This window comes from Glycine max, chromosome 5, assembly GCF_000004515.6.
Source record: "Glycine max cultivar Williams 82 chromosome 5, Glycine_max_v4.0, whole genome shotgun sequence".
NCBI classification, from domain to species: Eukaryota; Viridiplantae; Streptophyta; class Magnoliopsida; order Fabales; family Fabaceae; genus Glycine; species Glycine max.
In genome coordinates this window covers 37205523-37230094 of record NC_038241.2, presented here as the reverse complement: position 1 = coordinate 37230094, position 24572 = coordinate 37205523, and the positions used below count along the sequence as shown (strand labels likewise).

At 35.4% G+C, this 24572-nt stretch overlaps 1 protein-coding gene across 2 annotated transcripts; it reads left to right on the top strand.

Moving 5' to 3' along the window:
• Nucleotides 1-473: 473 nt before the first annotated feature.
• LOC100811665 (uncharacterized) lies at nucleotides 474-23580 on the top strand. 2 transcript variants are annotated; one of them, XM_006580249.4, is made up of 26 exons: nucleotides 474-699; nucleotides 1160-1341; nucleotides 1476-3689; nucleotides 5167-5242; nucleotides 5858-5980; nucleotides 6952-7207; nucleotides 7302-7775; nucleotides 7848-8033; nucleotides 8156-8449; nucleotides 9017-9637; nucleotides 11711-12107; nucleotides 12230-12357; nucleotides 12577-12747; nucleotides 13379-13579; nucleotides 14265-14807; nucleotides 14882-14941; nucleotides 15049-15377; nucleotides 16129-16561; nucleotides 16837-17304; nucleotides 18051-18167; nucleotides 18253-18374; nucleotides 18454-19189; nucleotides 19289-19543; nucleotides 19857-20039; nucleotides 21389-21730; nucleotides 22410-23580. In XM_006580249.4, exons 2-26 carry the CDS (start codon nucleotides 1167-1169, stop codon nucleotides 23157-23159), a joined length of 9654 nt encoding a protein of 3217 aa, XP_006580312.3. In that variant the 5' UTR covers nucleotides 474-699; nucleotides 1160-1166; the 3' UTR covers nucleotides 23160-23580. The 2 variants fall into 2 exon arrangements, with proteins under 2 accessions (XP_006580312.3, XP_040871517.1); XM_041015583.1 differs by lacking the exons at nucleotides 474-699; nucleotides 1160-1341 and having other exon boundaries at nucleotides 3626-3689; nucleotides 5842-5980.
• Nucleotides 23581-24572: the final 992 nt, after the last annotated feature.

Below are 24572 nucleotides of genomic sequence, written 5' to 3'. Positions count from 1 at the left end.
AATTTAATTTAAATCTTAACTATCAAGAAACGACATTATAACCCTTGAAAATATTATTTTAATAATTTTTGCCCAAAGATTTAACAAGTTGGTAAAAAAAATAAATCTCTTGTCATTTAATACCTCGACCATTGTCTAAGCTTCAACAAATAATGAACACTCATACTTATTGGAAAAATGCTAACAATACGTTTATTGAAATTTACAAAAATTATAAGTAAAACTCATCAGATAAGAAATAAAACTTATAAAAAATTATAATTTTTAGTAAATTTTACAATAATGGAGTAGCTCATAATAAAAAATATCTTTACAAGGCTATGTTTTTTTTAACGTTAAATCATGCATTTTATAAGGCTATGTTAAATAATGGAGTTTGTTTTTTTCCCCTTCCCCGTATAAATAAATAATTCCTATATTTTTTGAGCAAATATTTCCTATATTATTAAGAGTAAAAATAAATAAAAAAACTTACGGAGTTGGATCGGGCATAGAAGCGCACAGTAGAGAGAAACCAAACCAAAGCGTACACCTTCTTCCTTCCTTCGTGTTCCATTGCGCTAAAGTTCGCTCCATTCTCATCCCAAAACCTCCCTTCGCAAAACTCAATCTCTCTCTCTCTCTCTCTATATATATATCCATGTTCCATGGAAAGCAACAATTCTCTATTTTAATTTCTTAATCATCGCCCTACTCCAGGTTCTATCCTTTTCCATTTTTTTTTCTCGATTTCTCCTCGATGCTATTCGAACTTGTCCTTTCTTTTTTTAAATAATATTCATTGAATCCGGATTGGTTTCGAGGCTCCATGTGTTTCCGATTACAACATTCGATTCCACCGCCAGCGATTCTCGGTTGTTTTCAATAATAATAATAAAAACAAAACCGTGGAAATGAAATAGAAACACAGACTTAGCCTGTTATTGCTATTCTACCGTTTTTGTTATAGAGAATAGCTCACTCAAGTGTTTTGTATTGTGAGCCATGTTAGATCATTCATTACGTTCATTTTTATTTTTTTTTAGTTTTTAAGTTAGCGATGAATAGTTCTTTGGATATTTGGATAACTAGTTATTATTATTATTATTATTATTATTATTATTATTTTATATATTTTAACGATGTTTTGTTTCTGTGAATATGCGTTTGGTTGAATCAGGAAGAAAATGGATTTTCCCTTGAGTAGTGAGGATCCAGCTATACTTCAGCTGCACAACTGGGACCTGTCTGAGACCCGAATTGGGCTTTCGGACTTTCGTGAAGCTTTTCTTTCTCCTACCAGAGAGATACTGCTTTTGCATTCTTATGAGAGGGAGGCTCTTTTGCTTCCTCTGAGTAAAGGTGGTTACTGTTTTCCTTTATTCGTAATTTTAGTTTACTGTAACTGAATAGCGTATTTTATTTTTCATGTGCAAATGCAATTCTGTGTTTCGGACTAGTTGATTAGTATTGTGCATTTGCTTTGTTGCTTGCAGGAGTGTTGCATTCTGGTGGTGCTGAAGGTGGCTATGATTATGAGAATCACAACCCAGGTTCAGCAGATGTTTCCCCGGAGGCATCCACTAGGCCCAGTGAATCGGTTTTGGTGAATGATTCACCTTGCACTTCAGGGTCAGATACTGATATTGATACTGATCTTGCTGGAATTAAATGTTCAAAATCCAATAGTTGCCCATACATTAGTGATGTGAACTCGTTGGCCTGGGCTCATTGTGAGGACGGCTATGATCAGCACAATGATGCTTCATTTAGAGAAGTTCTATTTGTTTCTGGGAGATGTGGGGTAACTGTCCATGCTTTTTCCAAACCAACAAAAACCAAGGGAATGGTTCAACCCATGTTAGAGGGTAACTTTAGGCAAGGCAGGTGGGTGGAATGGGGGCCCATTGCTACATTATCTTCCGACTTCAGTCATGGAGTCTCTAGAGACCAGAATGTAAATTTGACTGGAGATGATGGAGTTGAGTTGTTAAGAGGTTCTGCTACTAAGAGATACTTAGAATCATTTTTCACAAAAGTTGAAACTACTGTATCTGATGGTATTCTTTTGACCAAATTTCCTGAGAATAATGAATTTCCTTGCTCGACAAAAGTGGTTTCTTTTAGCATATTTGATGGCAGTCTATCCTTGGACCATCTCCTCAAAGAAAAAACAGTCCAAAATAAGGAGAATTGGCAGGAACCAGCTGATTCAGTAAGAGATGCTTCTGACCACTCTAGCTTGAGCTCTTGTGGAGCAGATACTAAGCTTGATTGTTTTTCCAGTGTTTTTGGTGTTGTGATTAATGGGTTCTACAAATGTCGCAGAGTGTTCTCGAGTGCTTCGAATTGCCTGGTAGGATTTTTTTTGACATTAATGCATCACGTGTCTGTCAATATTAGTGATGAAAATCAAAGAGGCAGAAGCGGAGATTTACTTCTTGTTGCCAAGTTAGATAATTGGGGTATTTGGTGGGTTTCAATGGTGAAGCTTGATGAAAGAATAAACATAGTTCAGTCAGTTGAGTGGATGGATTTCCAATTTTCTGATAATCTTCTTGTCTGTCTTAATTCTTCTGGCTTGATTGTTCTCTATTCTGCAATGTCCGGTGAATACATGACACATTTAAATGTTTTACAGGAGACTTGTGGCCTTAACCCCCATTTTAATTTGCAAGGGTTAGAAAAGTTATATTCACACGATAATATATATGCTAAACAAGAGTGTAGCATTAAGGATAACATGTCTGACCAGCAGAGTGATTCTTTTAGGAGATCATTCAAGAGGTTAGTTGTTGCTTCACACACCTCCCTTTTAGCTGTGGTTGATGAATGTGGTGTGATCTATGTGATCTCTTTGAGGGAATATATACCTGACAAAAGTTATTCATCTGAGAAGTTGCTTCCACATTGTCAGCAATTTGGGCTGGGAATGTTGGTTGGCTGGGGAGTTGGTGGTTCTGATATAGATCGCCAAGCAGTATACTCCAATTTATCTGGACATTTTCAATCAAATGATTTAAACATAAAACATGGAAGTGTTGCTTCCTTAGACAAAGCTGTGGCAGGTAATGCACTTCAGAAAACTAATGGCTGCACATTCAAAGAAAAGGGGAATTTGGTTGGCTCCTATTCTAGTGGTTTTTCTGCTACTTCTAAAGTAAATAATGGTCACAAATTTCTTGGTTATGATGTGCAATCACCTGTTATGAGAAAGATATTACTTCCCAATTTTAGAGTCTCTGAGGATGATTCTATTTGTTTTTCTCCTTTGGGAATTACTATTTTCTCTAAAAAGAAGTGTGTAAAGAATCAGAAGGGTTCTCAGCTTATCCATTTTAATCTGCAAGTGAAGTTAGAAGTCCGTGATGACAACTTCTTAGACAGTGTATATGATGTATACCACTTTGATGGAAAAGATGTTATTGGAGAAGCAATTGGTTGCACATTCCAAGGTTGTTTTTATATTGTGAGAGATGGTGGTCTATCAGTATATATTCCCTCCATTTCAATTTTATCAAATTTTCTTCCTGTTGAGTACATTGGTTATCGTCAATCAAGTAAGGATATGGGGATTTCAGTTCTACTTAAAGACAATCTAAAAATAAAAGAACCAACCAAAAGGTTTTCTCCTTGGAAAGTTGAAATTTTGGACAGAGTTCTTCTGTATGAAGGCACTGAAATGGCAGATCAATTGTGTTTGAAAAATGGTAAGTGTTACAAAGAAAAATCATTTTTCATTTATCTATAATATGGCATCACTTAGTCTTCTCCTTACTTGTCTTGGGATAGACTGATAGACTAGTTCATTTAGTTTGTTTGTGATTTTGCATATGGTTTATAGAGGGATGTTTCTCTAGAAATTATTCATTGGGGCCAATGGCAATTTCTATTTTAACAGAAAAGGAATATAAAAAATAAAGTACCGGAAAAACGATAAATCTTAGCAGTAGGTCTTTCCAATCTCTTTCCAACTTGATTGGGAAACTCCCTTAAACACGTATATAGGCCACAAAAAAGTTCCTGCCCTTTGGCTCCTTATGTGTCTCATTGGACAGCATGCACCAGCACTGGAGAATTTTATTGTTTCAAGAAATGCCAAGTCCTCCCAACAAATCCTCCTAACTACTTATAAGCAATAAATGAAATAACTGAAGCATTAGATATCTTGGGAACCCGAAAAGCATTTCATGCTTTCTTCTTTGATTAGTTAGGAGCATTTTGAGCCTGATTCAACAGGAGGATATAAAATCATTTTTTTAATTATGCATTTTATTTCTGCAACTTTCTGTAATGAGGATATCATAATTTATGTTTTTCTTATTCAATGTGACATAGTGACAGTTTCTTTTTTTTTCTGTAAAGGACTCTGATTTGTTTCATTGAATTAATGCTTCATTTCAATAAAATATTTCCCTGCATTAAATGTTTTTATTTTTATTTTTATAGAAAATGCAGTTGTTCTTCTATTCCAATTTCTGTATATAAATACTTTTTGATATCTTGGCGAATTTTAGGGCTAGCCAGCTAGGTGAATTATGATGTGATTATTTGCGATATCTTTGTTAACAATTAACATCCTCATCTTGACCAATGCCTATCGACTTGTCTTGAATTGCTGCTTTTGGTGGTTTACCTTCTCTTGTCTTTTGCTGCTAAAACTACCTCTATTTCAACGCATGAGTAAACCATCATTTTAGTCTTTGAAAGTGTATAGCGCTATCATATTAGTCCTTGAAGAAAATTTCAAATAAGTCACTGAAATTGCAATTCGTCAATCACATTAGTCTAAAATTCAAAAAAAGGTGTGACTTAAGTGATAATATTAACATATATTTAGGGATCAAAATGACAGTAAGAGATTAAATTTAAGGTCTAAATGAAATTTCAGGGACTAATTTGGCATTTCCTTAGTTTTGGAGGCTAATGTGATAACACTATACACTTTCAGGGACCAAAATGGTGGTTTACTCAGATCTTATTATAGGAATAAGGAAATTGTCTATTAAAGGTGAATAAATGAGAAACTGATTACAAAGTAGAAAACTTATGGTGATATTAATCTATTTTTTGATTTTAAAATTTGATGTGTTTGTGTAATAGGGTGGTGGTGACACACTACTTTAGAATTTGGTGAAACAATTTTAGGTGCATGCTTATTTATCTTATTTATTTTTTCTTTGTCAGGATGGGACATCAAAGTTTCTCGTATTCGTCAATTACAAATAGCATTGGACTACTTGAAATTTTATGAAATAGAAAGGTAAGCCAAAATTTATTCATTGCAAGTTTGATTTATACTTTTTGTTCTTTGAAGTGGCAATCTTGTGCCATAATGTTTGGTCATGTTGTTCTTAGTATTGTTTGGGGAAGAAGGGTAGGGGGTGTGGGGGGAGGGGCAATATCAATGTTATTAAACTTGGACCAGTTATCAACTTAGTTGAGGGTGTTAGGTTACCATTTCAATCATTGAGTCACAGGGTGAATTGGTTAAACCAGATATATAAAATATATAACTATTTAATATAGATTAAAAATTAAAATTCTAGACTTAAAATTATAATTTAATTCAATTACACCTAAATTTTTTCAACATGATGTTGTAATCTATATCTATATTAAATCTGTCCAAACCAATGTCACTTGTCATTGTATGGTTCGCTGCAGGCCCACCATGTTCTCTCCATTTTCACCTTTTTGCTTTTATTTTCTCTCTCTTCTGCTGTGCAAAGCACAGGTTACTTATCTAGTTTCCAATAAATTTTGATCATTAGTAAGGAATGTGTTAGAAGGAGTGTGTTGTCAACACTCCTCTTTAGGTTTTACTATGGCAAATATTATCTAATGTAATTCACTTTCCAGTTTTATTGATGAACAGATCTTTGGAAATGCTTGTGGATGTTGATCTAGCAGAAGAGGGAATTTTGAGATTGCTTTTTGCTGCTGTGTATCTTATACTTAATAAAGGTGGCAATGATAGTGAAACTTCTGCTGCTTCTAGGTAAATTTATTTGTTCATTGCTAACTTACCTATATTTTTTGTTCTTTATCATTTTCAAACCAATTTGCTACTTGCTAGACATGTCATCTGTGTAAAATACTAAAATATATGGAGCAAATGTCCATTTTGGTCCTCCAAAGATATATGTAACATCACATTGGTCCTATAGCTTATGGCTTGTTTCTCTAGGATAGCTATATCAATTCATTTTGGGAAAAATTGAAAATAAAACGAACTGTTAGTAAAAGTGTTTCCACTTTAGGAACTACTGGAATTTCCTTATGTCTACACTGGATGAGGAAACTGAAGTTAGGTAATCGTCGATATATCCATCCATTGATTAACAAAGCTCTCTTTCTTGTATGAACTTCTTGTTGTCTCTGCTGAGGGCCTATATAAAGTTACCATAGCTATCTATGTAATTTGTTATTATTACATGTAAAAAACTAAAAATTGATCCAAGCATGATAGGCATGTGTTTTTCCTGCTTGAACACTGGATATTGCTTTCAAGTTTCAAAGTTATATCAACTTTCATATGTTTGTAGGAATTTTTTACTGTTTTCAAGTTTATTTCAATTATTTGACTAAATTCACTTCTAAATAATGTAAATTTATTGTTTTACATAGTATACTAGCTGACGTAAATGCCTGAAGATAAATTTGTAACTGGTGTCTGCATAATTCATATTTATGTAACACATCCCTTACTAGAAAAAAAAATTCAGTAATGTGATCCTTTGTGCTATTAGATAGCAAGAGTGAGTTGGCTATATCAGAGGCTATGTCAATTTTTCTATTCAATTAGTCATTGCTTGGGTTGTCAATATTCTGTTTGATTTCTTGTGCCTTTTCTTTATGTCTGGCTCTACATTCTTAAGGAGAAAAGGATACTCATGAAGAATGCTTTGTACAGCATGCATGGTCTGTTTTAATTCTGATTTATTATGTTTTTGTTGTCAACATCTATAGGCTTCTTGCACTGGCCACTTGCTTTGCAACAAAGATGCTCCATAAATATGGGTTGCTACAACATAAAAAGGATACATGCATAGCAGAGGGCTTTAACAAGACGGGATTACTATCTCTTCCACCAATTGAACCAGTTAAACTAAAAACTGAGGTGGATTTTGCTCAGAAACTTTGTGAGATAGCTCATTTCTTGGAGATCATCCGAAATCTGCAATGTAGACATAGGTCAATATTTCTAAGGGCCAGTCAAGGATTGGTATGGTACTCCATGGTTATGCTACTTGTATTCTGCTTAAATTGGTTACATTGTTTTTTCTGAAAATTAAATGGTATCTTGTTGCTATATACAGGTCGACAGTGGAGAAGAGTCATCTTTAATAAGTACAGACATGTTGCAGGAAGAATCCCAACTTTCAATTCTTCCATCAGATTTAGAGTCATTGGATGTGTTGAACCAACATGAGCTTTCTTTTCCTCTACCAGGCGGCAACAATAATGAAAATCTTGTGCTGGTGCCTGTTGATTCTGAGTCTCATTTGGTCTCAGATGAATTTGGCAGCATATCTCATTTAACCCCATTAGAAGGAATTTTAGGAAAGAAAGTTTTGCCTGTGGAAAATCCAAGAGAGATGATGGCACGTTGGAAGCTAAATAATCTGGACCTTAAGACTGTGGTTAGGGATGCTTTGCTCTCTGGCCGTCTTCCTTTGGCAGTTCTGCATCTTCATCAAATGAATGATTTCGTTGCTGATAAAGAGCCTCATGATACTTTTACTGAAGTTCGTGACATTGGCAGAGCTGTTGCTTATGAATTATTTTTGAAGGTAATGTATGTAACATTCTCATTAACTGTTACAAATTACAATGAAAATAACCAACACATTGCAATTATATAGGGTGAAACTGAACTTGCTGTTGCTACACTTCAAAGACTTGGAGAGAACATTGAATCTTATCTTAAACAACTTCTGTTTGGCACTGTAAGGAGATCCTTGCGAATCCAGATTGCTGAGGAAATGAAAAGATATGGTTATCTAGGACCATATGAGTGGAAGATATTGGATGATATGTCACTGATTGAGGTATGTAGAATTCATTTGTCTTATTTTTGTGGTCAATGTAGTGCAGTTTAACTACTGGGAGGAAAAATTTCCATGAGCTGAGACTTGTAATCTTATTTGTCCCTGTGCATGTATATGAGAAGAGTCTCTATCCTAGCAGTAGCTTCTGGAAAACATATAATCGCCGACTGAAAGAAATCAGCATTGCACCGGACTCTGTTTTACCAGTGGAAAATAAATTAAGGCTCTTGCATAACCATTCATTTCATAGTCATGTCATTGAATGTGGTGAGATTGATGGAATTGTCTTTGATGCATGGATTGATATTAGTGAAAGTTCCTCTGCTCTGGAAGTTGATGAAGATGATGCTCATGTTGGATATTGGGCCGCAGCTGCTGTCTGGTTTGATGCCTGGGACCAAAGAACTGTTGATCGTGTAAGTTGCTTCTCTGTTTTGTCTCTGTTTATATTGATGTTCATTTTTATTGCTGAATTTGGATGAAGCCAATGATGATTAGCAATTGTCTTCGCCTTTAGAATAGTCTAGATGGTGGATTTTAAACTTGTTTTATAGTTGTCATTTACTAAATGAAATAAAGACCGAAAGAGAAGGTTAAGGTAAGAATTTTTTAAATTTTGGTTTCTTATGAGTGTGACATTTCTGTTGATCAGGTTGGAAGCAAAAGTGCCTATGCCCTCTTAGAGATTTGGATTTGATATGCATGTGTCTATTTGTTTCTTGAAGTCCATTAGTCCGCCAATTTGCACCTTTATAAGATCTATTTCTGGATGCTCTGGTTGTTTTGATTTGAACTTCAAATCAAAGATTTCTATACTTTGAATTAAAATTTTAGTTGTGATGAAAATTTGCTTCCCCCTATTGATGTATTCAGTCATGGTACTGCTCTTAGTCATTAATTTAATGTCTATATCTCTTCAAGGACAAAGATCCTTATCTATAGTAACTTTATTTTTCATTATTCATTCATCTTTGCATGTACAGATGATATTGAATCAATCTGTTCATTCGGACAATCCTATATTGTGGGAGTCACAACTTGAATATCATGTTTGCCGTAACCACTGGAAGGAAGTCTTTAGACTGCTGGACTTGATGCCTGCATATGTCCTATCGGCTGGAAGCCTTCAACTCAATTTGGATCTTTTACAGCCTGCCTCATCTTTAGGATGCAATATGAATATGAAGTCTTCTAATTATGGAAATTTCTTGTGCTCTTTTGAAGAATTGGATTCTGTATTTATGGAAGTTCCAGATGTCCAAATGTATAGGTTTTCACCTGATATATGTTCTGGGTGGATGAGGATGCTTGTGGAGGAAAAGCTTGCAAAAAGATTTATATTTTTGAAGGAATATTGGGAGGGGACATTGGAGATGATAACTCTCTTGGCTCGTTCAGGTTTCATATCTGGCAGAGATAAGATCTGCTTGGAGGATGATCTTACTAAGATGTCATCTGTCAGAGATGGAGCTGTACAAGCTTTGCATAAAATATTTGTACATCACTGTGCACAATATAACTTGCCAAATCTTTTGGACCTTTACCTTGATCATCATCGTTTGGCCCTCGAAAATGATTCACTTTATGCATTACAGGAAACTGCTGTAAGTTTCTTTATGTCCATTGTTTGATATTGTTATTCTGATTGGTCGTTTTTGGTCTTTATTATTTCAAATCACGATGCTAGTATGCTTCCATAAGCTGTTAATGCGCTGAAATTTGTAGGTTATGTTCTTTCGTATTTTTTGGTTGGTTTTCAAACTTCATTAAATCTATGGTATTATAATGCAAATTTAGTTGCTAATTCAGGTAACCTATTTCTTTGATAAAAGAAGAAATTCCATAAGATGAAGTGAAAAAATATAGCAGGAATATGGAGGACTGGGGATCCTCCATAGGGAAAAAGGGAAAACAAAAGTCAAAACTACAGAAAAAAACCCATCAATAGAGCAAAGCTGCTCAATCCCTGTGAATATCTGTTAAGAACCTCTATAAATGACTTTGCTTTACACCAAACAGAAGCTGATCATTTAATTTTATCTGGAATCAGTTACTGAATCAATAACATGTCATTAAAATACAAGTGTTACATTCCAATCAAAATGTACACGACAATCAACAAAAATCAGTTGAAATTTTTTTACACAGATTGTACATTGCCATAAAACTTTTGTCATATTACTTTTACCATAAAGGCAAAAACCACTATTGCTAGTCGTCAACAAAAATTAGTCCAAGAACCTTTCTCAGGCCTATATTCACCCAAAAGGCTGAACAATACACTGTAAACAGACAGAAGCAGAACAATGTAGGAACAGATGAAGAAGAACTAGAACCACGCATACTACAATTGTTAGGGTAAGAGACTAAGATCCTTATAGTTGCCAATCTAAAATATGACATTAGCATTAATTCTATGACACACACTAGTCCAAATAAGAAACTAACCTTAGAAGGAATTCATGTAAATTCTATTTCTTTATGTTAATGTCGCTGACTTGCATGTGTTATGTAGTTAAGCCTCTTGAATCTATGTTGGGCACAACTCAACCCCATGTGATTTGCCTTTGCACCTAGGATTGGACATCTTGAGTTTGGAGATTGTAGGTCTGACTTTTTAAAGCTTAAAAGTTTTAGTCCCTATAAAATGTGTGGAAAATGATTTTCTTATAGAGGGTGAATAAATAAATAAGAGAAAACTGAGCCTGTACATCAATCTAATCCTAAAAATCAGGAGCCATAATCTCCTTGGAATCTCTATGTGCTAAAAAATGAAAACAATAATATAATTGATCCTATAAATTAAAACAAATGATTAATGTCTAGATGTACAGAGGATCTAATGATCCTGATTGATTTTAGAGAATATTAAGCCATCGACAAAATGTGTTTTTTGTTTTAATCTTCTTAATTTTTTTATCTGTTTGTGTCCCTATTAATTTTTATTTATTTATTTTATTACAGTCCCTAACATGGCTCCCAGTCCATTCACCTCATTATTTCAGTCCCTGTAAAATTGTAAACTTTTGATCTAGGCTTAAATCAGTAGGTTTTCATTTTAGTTCCTGTTATTTAGGCAACATCAGCTCTGCCCTGTTTTGCAACCTCTGCTACCCACATCATCAATTATGACTTAAAAAGGGAACCTGATGTCAGTGACTAAAATGAAAAACAATTAATAGGGACAATGATAAAAAAGAAAAAAAATTTAAGAGGACCAGCATGAAAAAAAAAACACTAATTTTATAGGAACTAAACTTATTTAAGCCTTTTTATATATTGTATAGGAAAGCCTCGAGGCCAATAGATTGCACTGGCAGTTGAGGGTGCCCCAATATTAGATCTATGATTGACTTTGATGCCATTTTGAATATGGGTTAGTTCTAACTCTCCCCCCAAAGCTAGCTCATGAGATAAGGATTACCCAAACTTTTATAAGTTTCACTTTAGTCATATCTATGGTTGATGTGGGTATAAACAAAGCCAATGGATTGACCCAATGTTATTTATTAATTTTTGTTACTTTTAAGGGGCTTTAATGTTGTGGACATTCAATATTCCTTATTTCCCTTTCATTATTTTAATCAACCTCTATTCTTTCAATCTTTATGTTAACATGGATGTCTTTGCTTTAAAAACGTTTTAGTGTTGCGTGTTGATACATTGCTTCTCAACAGGTTGATTGTGAATGGGCAAGATGGCTACTCTTATCGAGAGTTAAGGGGTGTGAATATGAGGCCTCACTTGCCAATGCTCGATCGATAATGTCACGTAATTTAGTTCCTAGAAGTGGCCTCAGTGTTCTGGAGTTAGATGAAATAATTCGAACAGTCGATGACATTGCTGAAGGAGGGGGAGAAATGGCAGCCTTGGCAACCCTGATGCATGCTGCTGTTCCGATTCAAAGCTGCTTAAATAGTGGTGGTGTAAATAGGCATAGTTATTCCTCTGCCCAGTGCACATTGGAGAACCTTAGGCCAACTTTGCAAAAGTTCCCCACATTGTGGCGCACTCTCGTTGGAGCATGTCTTGGACAAGACACAATGGCCTTGCTGGTCCCTAAGGCAAAAACTGGTTAGCTATTAACCTCATTTGTTGGGTGACCCCCCATCCTCTTCTCCTAAGTTACTTGAACACTTAAACTAACCCTATTTTTTTTTGTGTCAATTTTTGTCTATCACAATATTGCAATGCAGCTTTATCCGACTATCTTAATTGGCGTGATGACATCTTCTTCTCTACTGGTCGTGATACTTCACTTCTACAAATGCTTCCATGCTGGTTTCCTAAGCCTATACGCAGATTGATACAGCTTTATGTTCAGGTCTGTTTTATTCTCCTCTTCTATATGATTTCATGATTCTTATTTAAATTCAAATTATACCAGTCTGTGTTGTTGTTAGGATGGCTTCATAACCAATCTCTTGTTATCTCCTTCTGGTTGGTTATAAATACCTTACTCTGTCATGTAGTTTGTATGTTGTTACAGACAATCATGTAATATGTAAGCAATCCACGTTATGTAGTTTTCATTGCATTACAGGGTCCTCTTGGATGCCAATCATTTTCAGGGTTCCCTACAGGCGAAACTTTGCTGCACAGAGACATTGATTTATTCATAAATGCTGATGTACATGCTGAGATAAATGCAATCTCCTGGGAGGCAACGATCCAAAGACACATTGAAGAAGAATTATATGGTCCTTTACTTGAGGTATGGGCATTGAATTTAATTGCTTGTTTCTCTCTTATTTTCCTTGCCTCTGTTTGGGAGGATTTATTGTCTGACTCAACATTTTTGTACTCAATTTTTCTTTCTTGAAAACTTCTAAGAAATGTTTTACTGCCTAAAGCTTGTTTAGCTATATAGTATTTGCAGTTTTATTGGTACTACAGACTCCAATTACAATAGTGTGAGGAACCCGATTATGAGTATCCTCTCAATTGAATTCTATGCAGTTTCTGGTTTGTGCTGTCAGACTTAATTATGTGACAATTTTCTTGACCGTAAAAGGTGTTTTTCCCTAATCAAATATTTTTGAAAGCAATGCTACGCAGTAAACACACACAAGCACAAAAAAAGACAATTCTGCCAGAATTTTGCATTATTCTGTAGTTGTTGGATAAGTCAAAATTGTCTGGGACCACCCATCTATCGAAAAGTCATTAACCATGCCAACTTGTTCCAATAAAAAATTCTGGCTAACTATTATTTATGCTTTTAGGAACTTAACTCTAATATACAATATTCTTCTCTATCTGCTGCTATAAGTGCAAATATGCAATTTGCTGTATTCTAAGTATATTTTTATACTGTGTGTTGGTAATTTGAATTGATTTTTCAGGAAAATGGATTGGGGCTTGAGCATCTTTTACATCGGGGACGGGCATTGGCTGCTTTTAACCAAATTCTTGGCCATAGAATTCAAAATCTGAAGTCAGAAGGGGAATCTAGTACTTCAGCTCATGGACAAACTAACATTCAATCAGATGTTCAGACACTTCTCTCACCACTAGGACAAAGTGAAGAGACTCTACTTTCATCTGTGAGTTCTTGTTTTTGTTTTTAAATAGATTTTCTGGTTATGTACTTGAAATGAGAGATCAAATTAAAACAAATCAATGCATTATGTGCAAATGTTGAAAAATGCTTGCTCTTTTACAACATAAAAATCTTGTATTGATGATAATGTTCATAATTGGCAATACTCCCAACTCCCAAGACCAGCTTCTAAATGATCTGTTTATCAAGAACAAATTCAACCTAAAAGTTTAAAAAGGCCATATGAGTAGTTTATATCTCTAAAATGCCCCTATAAGAGTATTTTGGACTTTAAGCATGGAAAATACATAAGTCCATTTTAATTTATGCTATAGGTTAGTTGAATTATGACAAATATGGGCAGCAAGGATCAGCTTTTGATCACTTGGCCATTGGGGCTATCGAACCTTGTGAAGAACCTATGGACCTAAATGTTTAAGCTGTTTGGTTAAGGATATGAATGATTGTATACTTTAACTATTCATTTGGTCTTCTATCAATTTTATGTTACATCTTAGGGTTTCTTTTGATTTTGATGCTTGATATTCTCCCATATTCTTTCCTAATATTAACATGTTTGGTTCCTTGCTTGATTTTGTAATTTTTCATTCACGAAAATAAAAAAAGAAAGATATGAATCTCATTGAAGTTTTGAATGGAAGATTGAAAACTTTTCTTAAAATTCTCAGGTTTTGCCAATTGCTATTATGCATTTTGAGGATTCCATGCTTGTTGCTTCGTGTGCTTTTCTTATGGAGCTATGTGGTTTATCAGCCAACAAACTGCACGCTGATATTGCTGTGCTAAAACGGATATCTCTGTTCTACAAATCAAGTGAAAATAATGAAAATCTCAGGCAATTATCACCTAAGGGATCTGTGTTTCATGCAATATCCCATGAAGGTGATGTAACAGAATCTCTTGCTCGAGCTTTAGCTGATGAATATTTGCACAAGGATTCTCCTGTAACTGGTACTGAGACTGTAAGTAAACAACCTTCACGAGCTCTTATGCTTGTGTTGCACCATTTGGAAAAGGCTAGCCTTCCTCGGTTGGTTGATGGAAAAACATATGGGTCATGGCTATTAAGTGGAAATGGTGATGGAAATGAGTTAAGATCTCAACGAAAGGCTGCTAGTCAGAACTGGACTTTGGTAACAAATTTTTGTAGATTGCACCAGCTTCCATTAAGTACTAAGTACCTTGCTGTATTAGCTAGAGACAATGACTGGGTATGTTTCTACTTCTGTTTCTTTTATTAACTACTCAAATTATAATCTTATTTTTTTTTTTTGGCTCCTGTCAGATTGAATTTTTGTCTGAAGCTCAGATTGGAGGATATTCATTTGATACAGTAGTCCAAGTGGTGAGTTCCGTTCCTTATCTTAACTCATCATAAAGTTTGAATCATATATATGATATGCCAAAGTGAAACTGTTTCACTTTGAATTTATTTGTGATTGTGAATGCTAGGCATCAAAGGAGTTTAGTGATCTGCGTCTCCGACTTCATATGTTAACAGTTTTGAGAGCAATGCAGTCAAAGAAAAAGGCAAGCACTGTATTGTTCTTGGATTCACTGGAGAAAGGCAGTGAAACAACCTTTCCTGATGAAAACATGGGTGTTCCAGTTGAACTCTTCCAAATATTAGCAGAGTGTGAAAAGCAAAAATGTTCTGGAGAGGCTCTCTTGAGGAAAGCAAAAGAGTTGTCATGGTCAATATTGGCAATGGTTGCTTCATGTTTCCTTGATGTCTCTTCATTGTCATGCCTGACAGTTTGGTTGGAAATTACTGCAGCAAGGTGACTGGGACTGTATATAAGTAAAATGATAATTTCATAATTGTGTTCTGGTTATGTTTATATTTAGCCATTTCTGATGTGAAGAGCTTGCAGTTTTGTGTGATTTAATTTATGTTGAGCTTGAGTGTGAACCTGGTTATGTTATATATATGTATATATATTTATATATAGCCATTTCTGATGTGAAGAGCTTGGAGTTTTGTGTGATTTAATTATGTTGAGCTTGAGTTTAAAAGTAGTCTATGTTATAGTAGGCAAAATCTGCCTGTCTTTTTATCTATATTTTAGGATAAAGTAACAGCTTGAATGAAATTGAATCTTACAAACAGCAGGAATTATTCTTTTTATGTGATGGGTTTCTCGCAAAATCCACTGTTGAATTAAAATTTCCATCATGAATATCATGGAATTTTACATTCTTCTAAATTTTTTTGTATTGCATCAGCACATGTTAAAACTAGCATTCAAATTCAATATATTTAGTTTTTCATGCTTATTTGTGTCCAATTTTTAAAAAAAATTGGAAAGACAAGCAACATATTTTATCCAACTCCACGTAGTAGAAAAGACTTGGTTGTTGTATTTGTATAATTCAATAATTGGACTGAAAATTCACATTATATGATGAATTGTTAAAGGTCTAAGCGTTTTGTGTCTTATACCAGTGTTAACTGATCCACATGCACTCAAACATGTGCATAGATTTCAATGATTAAATGTTTGAAACTCAATACCTTTTATCTGTGGGCAGAGAAACTTCATCCATTAAGGTGAATGATATCGCTTCCCAGATTGCAGACAATGTTGGAGCAGCTGTAAATGCTACTAATGCCTTGCCTGTCGGTGACAGAGTACTTACATTTCATTACAATAGGCAGAGTCCTAAACGTCGACGGCTAATAACTCCTGTTTCACTAGACTCCTCTGCTTCTGCAATATCTGACATCTCTAGCTCTTCTATAAGTGAAAAAATATTTGATTCCCAAGGTAAAACTATGGAGAATGATAGAAAAATAGAACATTTTGGATGCATTAATGTTCCTAGTAATTCCGATGAAGGGCCTGCTTCTCTCTCAAAGATGGTTGCAGTGCTTTGTGAACAACAATTGTTCTTGCCCTTGCTAAGGGCATTCGAGATGTTCCTTCCATCATGCCCCTTGCTTCCATTCATCCGCGCTCTTCAAGTAAGCCAACTAATTCAAAATTTATCTGTTCATTTAGTGTATACCATGTTCCTCAGGTGTCTATTGTTGAATACAGTATTGATTCTTTTTTATGTGCTGCTGCATCTTTAGCTAAGTTCTATAAAAAGTGGTCTTGGTTTTAAGTGCCAGTGTCTGATTGTGTTTTACACATGTATCTTGACTTTCTTTCATTCAGTATTTCTTTTTTCAGGGTAAATTACACTTCATCCCCTTGTAACATGCCAATGTGTAAATTCTTTTTATCTTTTCTTCAGGCATTTTCGCAAATGCGCCTCTCAGAGGCTTCTGCACATTTGGGTTCCTTTTCTGCACGAATTAAGGAAGAACCAATCTACTTACAGGAAAATGTAGGAAGAGAGGCGCAGATTGGGGCATCATGGATTAGTTCTACTGCTTCAACAGCTGCTGATGCTGTGCTTTCAACCTGCCCATCTCCTTATGAAAAAAGATGCTTACTGCAACTTCTTGCTGCTACTGACTTCGGTGATGGTGGACATACTGCAGCATACTATCGAAGGATTTATTGGAAAATTAATTTAGCAGAGCCTTTACTTCGTAAAGATAATGAGTTGCATTTAGGTGATGAAATTTCAGATGATGCTTCACTCTTATCTGCACTAGAGAATAATAGGCACTGGGAGCAAGCAAGGAACTGGGCCAAGCAGTTGGAGGCCAATGGTGCACCCTGGAAATCTGCTACGCATCATGTTACTGAATCTCAGGTAATACTTAAAGGTTGTAAACCTGTTTGTGACCTGTAATATTAACTGAGGGGAAGTCTTGAGCCGATATTAAAAACCTTAATCAATTGAATGGTTTATAGAGAACCCCATTGTAAATAATTCAAGGTTTCTTCAACTCATGTTGATATTACTGCAGACACTTGAAGTGACTGCTCTTCGTAATCATATTGTCTCTTAATAATTATAATTTTGGTCTGTCAAACTTCATATTAGATTAATTAATTTTTCTTTGGTGGGCATGATAAAACTCGTTGTAATACAGACTATTGCCAATTGAAAATTTAGGATTATGAAAATGTCTCTTAATGACTGCATCTTTTATACGTGATTCTGTTCTGATACTTGCAACGAATTGTACAATTGATTTGTCATGTCAGTTTGACTCATACTGTAAGTATCTTGTTTTAATAAATTCTTGTGCAGATGATCATTTCATTTGATCAATTGGATGGCAAATTCTTTTGTTGAAAACGAGGAGTTTTTGTTGACAAAATTCACTTTTTAAAGATAGAAGATAGGACATTACTGAAATATTATAAATTCAACTTGAGTATTAAATTATCTTAATTTTGCTGTAAATCTGAGCTCTGGTGGAGCTTATAATTTCTTTGTCATTTTAAATGATTTTTTTCTTTGACGACTTTTAGCAATTTTAGTTGATAGTTTGTGTATTTCTCCTCAACCCTTTACCCTCATCTTTCTCTGCCCCTTTTCATAAATGGTAGGCTGAATCTATGGTAGCTGAATGGAAGGAGTTTCTTTGGGATGTGCCAGAAGAGAGGGTTGCTTTATGGAGCCACTGCCACACACTATTCATCAGATATTCCTTCCCTTCTCTTCAAGTGTGTTTGGTTTATACTTTCTAGTACTACAGTCAATGTTCAGCTAAAGATACATGCTGAAATTTTGTCTTGGTAATGATTGCAGGCTGGGTTATTTTTTCTTAAACATGCCGAAGCTGTGGAGAAAGATCTTCCTGCGAGGGAGCTTCATGAACTTTTATTGCTTTCTCTGCAATGGCTGAGTGGGATGATAAGTCTTTCCAATCCGTATGGAACATATTCAAGAATTTACTTTCTGTTTCAATTTTAGTTATTATCTTTACTTAAACTTAACTGAATTTTTCAGTGTCTGTCCATTGCAACTTCTGCGTGAAATTGAAACCAAAGTATGGCTCCTGGCCGTTGAGTCTGAGACTCAGGTGAAGAGTGAAGGAGATTTCAATTTTACCTTTTCCACCAGGGAGAGTGGTATCAAGAACGACTCCAGTATTATTGATCGAACTGCTAGTATAATAGCAAAGATGGACAACCATATAAATACAATGAGGAGTAGAATTGTAGAAAAATACGAGTCCAGGGAAAATAACCAAATCCCCCACAAGAATCAAGTGATGGATGCTGGTCTTTCAACTACTTTTGCTGGGAATATGAAGACAAAAAGAAGGGCCAAAGGATACATGGCATCAAGGCGCCCACCTCTTGAATCCACAGATAAAAATGCTGATACTGATGATGGCTCTAGTACTATTGGTTTAAAGAATGAGTTGCAGCTGCAAGAGGAAAACATAAAAGTGGAAATGTCTTTTTCTAGGTGGGAAGAAAGGGTCGGAACAGCAGAGCTAGAAAGGGCTGTACTTTCCTTATTGGAATTTGGACAAATTGTGGCCGCCAAGCAACTACAGTATAAATTCTCTCCTGGGCAAATACCATCTGAGTTTAGACTTGTTGATGCAGCCTTGAAGCTTGCTGCTATTTCAACACCTCCTAGCAATGTATCAGTGCCAATGCTTGATGAGGAAGTGCGTTCAGTTATGCAGTCATACGGTATAATGAATGATAAGCACTATGTTGACCCGCTGCAGGTAGTTGTCCACTGGACCCCCCTCCCTGCTGTTATTACAAATTGTTTCTCTACTGATTATAATGTGTATAAATACACTATTGTGAACATGCAATGCTAGGTTTTGGAGAGTTTGGTGACCATTTTTATTGAAGGCAGTGGGCGTGGGCTGTGTAAGAGAATAATAGCAGTTATAAAAGCTGCAAACACCTTGGGCCTCTCATTTTTTGAGGGGTTCAACAAGCAACCAATTGAACTACTACAGCTGCTTTCGCTTAAAGCACAAGATTCCTTTGAGGAGGCCAACTTTCTGGTTCAGACTCATCCAATGCCAGCGGCAAGTATTGCTCAAATACTTGCAGAATCTTTTCTAAAGGTTTGGTTCATCATTTTATTTCAATTCTAGTTAGTAATGTTTTTGCATGCCATGGTGTGTGGTAATTGACAAATGTGTTAGACATCCCTCCTGATCATAGATGATTTTTTTTTGTAGGCTTGTTGCCTATCTATTGAATATAGATATTAATCAGGATATGTAAATTGGTGTCATTTTGATTTACACTTTCATATTTGACATGTAGTGTCAGTTATGCAGGTGTCTGTTAAACAACCGTATTTAGACATAATTTTGTGACATTAATAAGGGTTCATAGAACTATATTGCTATGTTTAACTATTTATATTGCCAGGGTGTGTTGGCTGCACATCGTGGAGGATATATGGATTCACAGAAGGAGGAAGGGCCTGCTCCATTGCTGTGGAGATTTTCGGACTTCTTGAAGTGGGCAGAGCTTTGTCCCTCTGAACCAGAAATTGGACATGCTTTAATGCGTTTGGTGATTACTGGACAAGAAATACCACATGCGTGTGAGGTATCATGCTGATAGTTGTCGGCCTTGCAATTTTTTTCCACTATTATGTCCAGAAAATGGTGAATTAAAATTGGGTTCTGGTGGGGAAATTCTAATTCATATTGGTTTTAAGATGATAAATGTAGTCAATTGTGATCCCTCTTGTTCTTGTTTTGCTTAATTAAAGAAGAAATTTATTAAGATGATGAAAAGAATATTACAAAGGGAAAGGAGAGTAAGAAATCCTCTTTAAAACAGGGAAAAGAAAAAATAAAGAAGCAACAAATGACAAGAATGTAGCAATGCTGCTCAATCCCTCAACATCTCTGTGAGGACAACCTTTGAAAAGGTCGTGCGCTTTACACCATGTGGAAGCCAAGCACCTAATCTTGTCCGGCCACTGCTTATGTTAAGAGATATCCTTAAAACCACCCTAATGTCAAAGTGTAGCAAATATTTCAATTTACCATTTTTTTAATTCCTGCCAAAACCAGTAAAACTGGTCCAAACAACTAGGACATGCCCATATTGGAAAAAAACCAAGTCCAATATTGGCTAGAGACAAGGCCAAGATAGAGGATATAAGTGGGGGAACAACCCTCACCCTTTAAGCTAGCTTTTGGGGCTGAGTTAGGCTAAAATCCACATTTTAAGATGGTATAAAAGTCTATCCTAGATCCATTAATCAGGCCACCCACCATATTATCCACGAACCCAGTCCAAAAGTGTTGGGTGTGAGGGGGTGTATTGGGAAAAACCCAAATCCCACATCGGCTAAAGATAGTGCCAAGATAGAGTATATAAGTGGAGGACAACTCTCACCTTATGAACTAGCTTTTGGGGTTAAGTGTCCAAACCCACATTTTAAAAATTGGTTTACAAACTAATTATGTTTTTCTAACCAAAAAAAGATCGCTAGTCCATTAACCAATAATTGACCCATAATTAGCTGGTGCCTGGAAGACTTTCAGGTGTAGAAATAATAGACCTATCTGTGTGTAGAGAGAGAGAGAGAGACAGACAGACAGGACATGCCAAGTGAGAGACTTAGTTTATTATAAGAGTGAGATAAACAAAGCATAATCATTAAATCTTGCATAAATTGTAAGAGGTTAGATGACCACTTACACCACACACTTTAGTGCCCTAGCCATTCTTACAAGATCCTATTTTCAATATTTGTTCCTTTATCCAATGACAGCTTGACAGTCAATGATATTGTTTACAATGCTCCTCTCCCTTTGTCTTATTGGAAGCCGTAATATGGATATAATAAATATAAGTAGAGAAAATATCTTAATGTTTCTGGCTGAGTTATTCCTTTTTCTTGAAGCTGACACTGTTTTGCCTCATGAAATTGGCATTTTTAGGTTGAGCTTCTTATTCTGTCTCACCACTTCTACAAATCATCTTCTTGCCTTGATGGAGTTGATGTTCTTGTGGCCCTTGCTGCAACTAGGGTTGATGCTTATGTCTTGGAGGGTGATTTTCCATGTTTGGCTCGCTTGATAACTGGAGTTGGAAATTTTTATGCTCTCAATTTCATTCTTGGCATTCTTATAGAAAACGGTCAGTTGGATCTTCTTCTTCAGAAGTATTCTGCTGCTGCAGACACAAACACTGGCACTGCTGAGGCTGTCAGAGGATTTCGAATGGCTGTTCTTACATCCTTGAAGCATTTCAACCCCAATGACCTTGATGCATTTGCCATGGTTTGTTCTTTTCAATATTGCTATAATATCAACTATGTTGTTTTTTTAGCATACAATAAATGAATATATAGATTAATGATTGTTTGCTGCTAACATACAATTTATTTATGTAAATATATTATTGAATAAGTCGATACCTTTTTGTTTCACAGTAATTTAGTCTAGTGTATGCCATTTTTTGAGCCATTCATAGTCTAATTGTTATTTTTTAAATGACTCGGATTATTGAAATAGTTTACTGTTATCCCATATCAATTGTATGGCATTGCATAGTCTGTAGTTAATAGCTTTCTTCAAGTAGCAACTTTAAAGTGGACAAGTTGCTTGTTCCTCATGCTTAGAAATTTTTTCTCCTTTTTTAATTCTTGGTTCTCTTTTGCTCAAAATCAACAAAGTTTAATTTATTTTAGGATGAAGCAAAGAAACTAGATTAACATGTGTTGTAAATAACAGAATTATCCTAGGGGATCCATCATTATCTTATTTGATCTTTTATCATCTTTATTCTTTTTATCTTTTTTCCTTTTTTATTTTTAAGTCATAGTTTCACTATTTTAGGGGTAGTTCCCTTATAAAAGCATGATTAGAGAATGTAATTCTTGTGTCACAAATTAATAAAATCAGTGGCTTTTCAACTATATGTGACAATTTATTGATTATAATTTTGTGTTCTGTACAGGTCTACAATCATTTTGATATGAAACATGAGACGGCAGCTCTTTTAGAGTCACGTGCAGAGCAGTCATGTGAGCAGTGGTTTCACCGCTACAACAAAGACCAGAATGAAGACTTGTTGGATTCCATGCGCTACTTCATTGAAGCTGCTGAAGTTCACTCTTCAATCGATGCTGGCAACAAAACACGTAAGGATTGTGCTCAGGCTTCCCTTCTGTCCCTTCAAATACGAATGCCAGACTTCCAATGGCTTTATAGATCAGAAACCAATGCTAGACGAGCGTTAGTTGAGCAGTCTCGATTTCAAGAAGCTCTGATTGTAGCTGAAGCTTATAACCTGAACCAGCCAAGTGAGTGGGCTTTAGTACTCTGGAATCAGATGCTTAAACCTGAAGTAATGGAGGAGTTTGTGGCTGAATTTGTGGCAGTTTTACCTCTTCAGCCTTCAATGCTGATTGATTTAGCTAGGTTCTATAGAGCTGAAGTTGCCGCCAGAGGGGACCAATCCCATTTCTCTGTCTGGCTCACAGGGGGAGGATTGCCAGCTGAATGGGCTAAATATTTAGGAAGATCATTCAGGTGCTTACTGAAGCGAACAAGGGATTTGAAGTTGCGGATGCAGTTGGCTACAGTGGCAACTGGATTTGGGGATGTCATTGATGCATGTACAGAAGAAATGGATAAGGTCGCTGACAATGCAGCACCACTAGTTCTGAGGAAGGGTCATGGTGGAGCTTACCTCCCTTTAATGTGAAAGTTTCTACTGTAGATCATCATAATGATTGGATAATCACGATGGACAGGAAGTTGGTTCTTGACCTTGAACCATTGATTAGGGAATATTGCTGCAAGCATTGAAGATGGCAAGCAGAAACCTTAAGTGTTGACCAAATGAAAATTGGATGGTTACTTGGTGAAAGTGAGAAGTATAATTTTTGGTTGAGTAAATGCTTGATGGTTGTATATTAGGCCAACTGTATTTATAGCTCATTCTTGTAAAACACCATTCTAGTTTTGGTTTTCTCCATTTTTTTTGCAGGGAGAGGATAGTTTATTGTCGGTTTTGAGGCTAGTAGAATAGAATGCCCCATTGTTTTCTTTTTTCCTCTTTTTTTCCCCCTCCAAAATGTATAGTTCCTGTACATCAATATAAAAAATCTATTTGCCATGTTTTACATACATGCTCCAATCATATCGACAAAATACTCATGCCTAGTGCTGTTTTCACACATAAACTGTTTTCACACAAACTATAGGCAGACTTAGTTTTGCTCAAGAATTTAGAGTGCTAGAAGCTACACTAGTTCCACTCCTAAGAAAACACCATTAAAGACTAGAGAAAAGCTATGAAGAAGATAAAATAACAATTCAGATATTCTTCATTGATGATGCATACCCAATGTTAAATAGGGATTTACAAAAGATACCAACCATACAAGTGGCATCATCTATTGTTTTTAGCAAAGTAAAATAAAACTCAACGATAACAAAAAGATAATACAAAAGTCATCTAATATTAAAACTACTTATTGACTCATTGGGTTTCTTTAGGTTTATCCTATCATAGAACGTGTGTTTTTGAGTGATGCCATTTCAAGTTTTTCATGGGGTCGAATCTCTCGAGTATTAGTTTTCCATAAAACGCGTGTGCTTGCTGTTGAAAGACTAGTATTTTTTATTTTTATTTTTTATGAAATGAATTGAGAAAAGCAATTTCTGTCATGCTATTGAACCCTTCCCTGAGTCAAGTGCGCTCCCTTTACCAATTGGAGTACATACTTAGACGGAGAAGTTGAGTCAATGCCAATGAAGGTTAAGTTTTCTATTTAAATTAACTTTTTTATTCTTTTTGTTTTGACAAAATAAAAAACAATCGGCTTCACTTAAAATTTTACAACAAAAAATACTTACACATCTCGAATCTCGAAGGCAGCAGAGGGACTGAGTAATGAGTATCAAATAGATGAATGCTTTTCTAAATATGCGGAGAGAATAAATGGGACATTTTTGTTAAATATAAATCACCAAAGAATCAACGAATCCTAATCTCAATACTTATTGATATTATGCTTCCCAAAATTCAAAACAAAAAATCATTTTAGCAGTTGGCCAACATAGAACAATGTTATAGAATTACAGCCCACGGACAAGCACAAGCAGGAAGGGA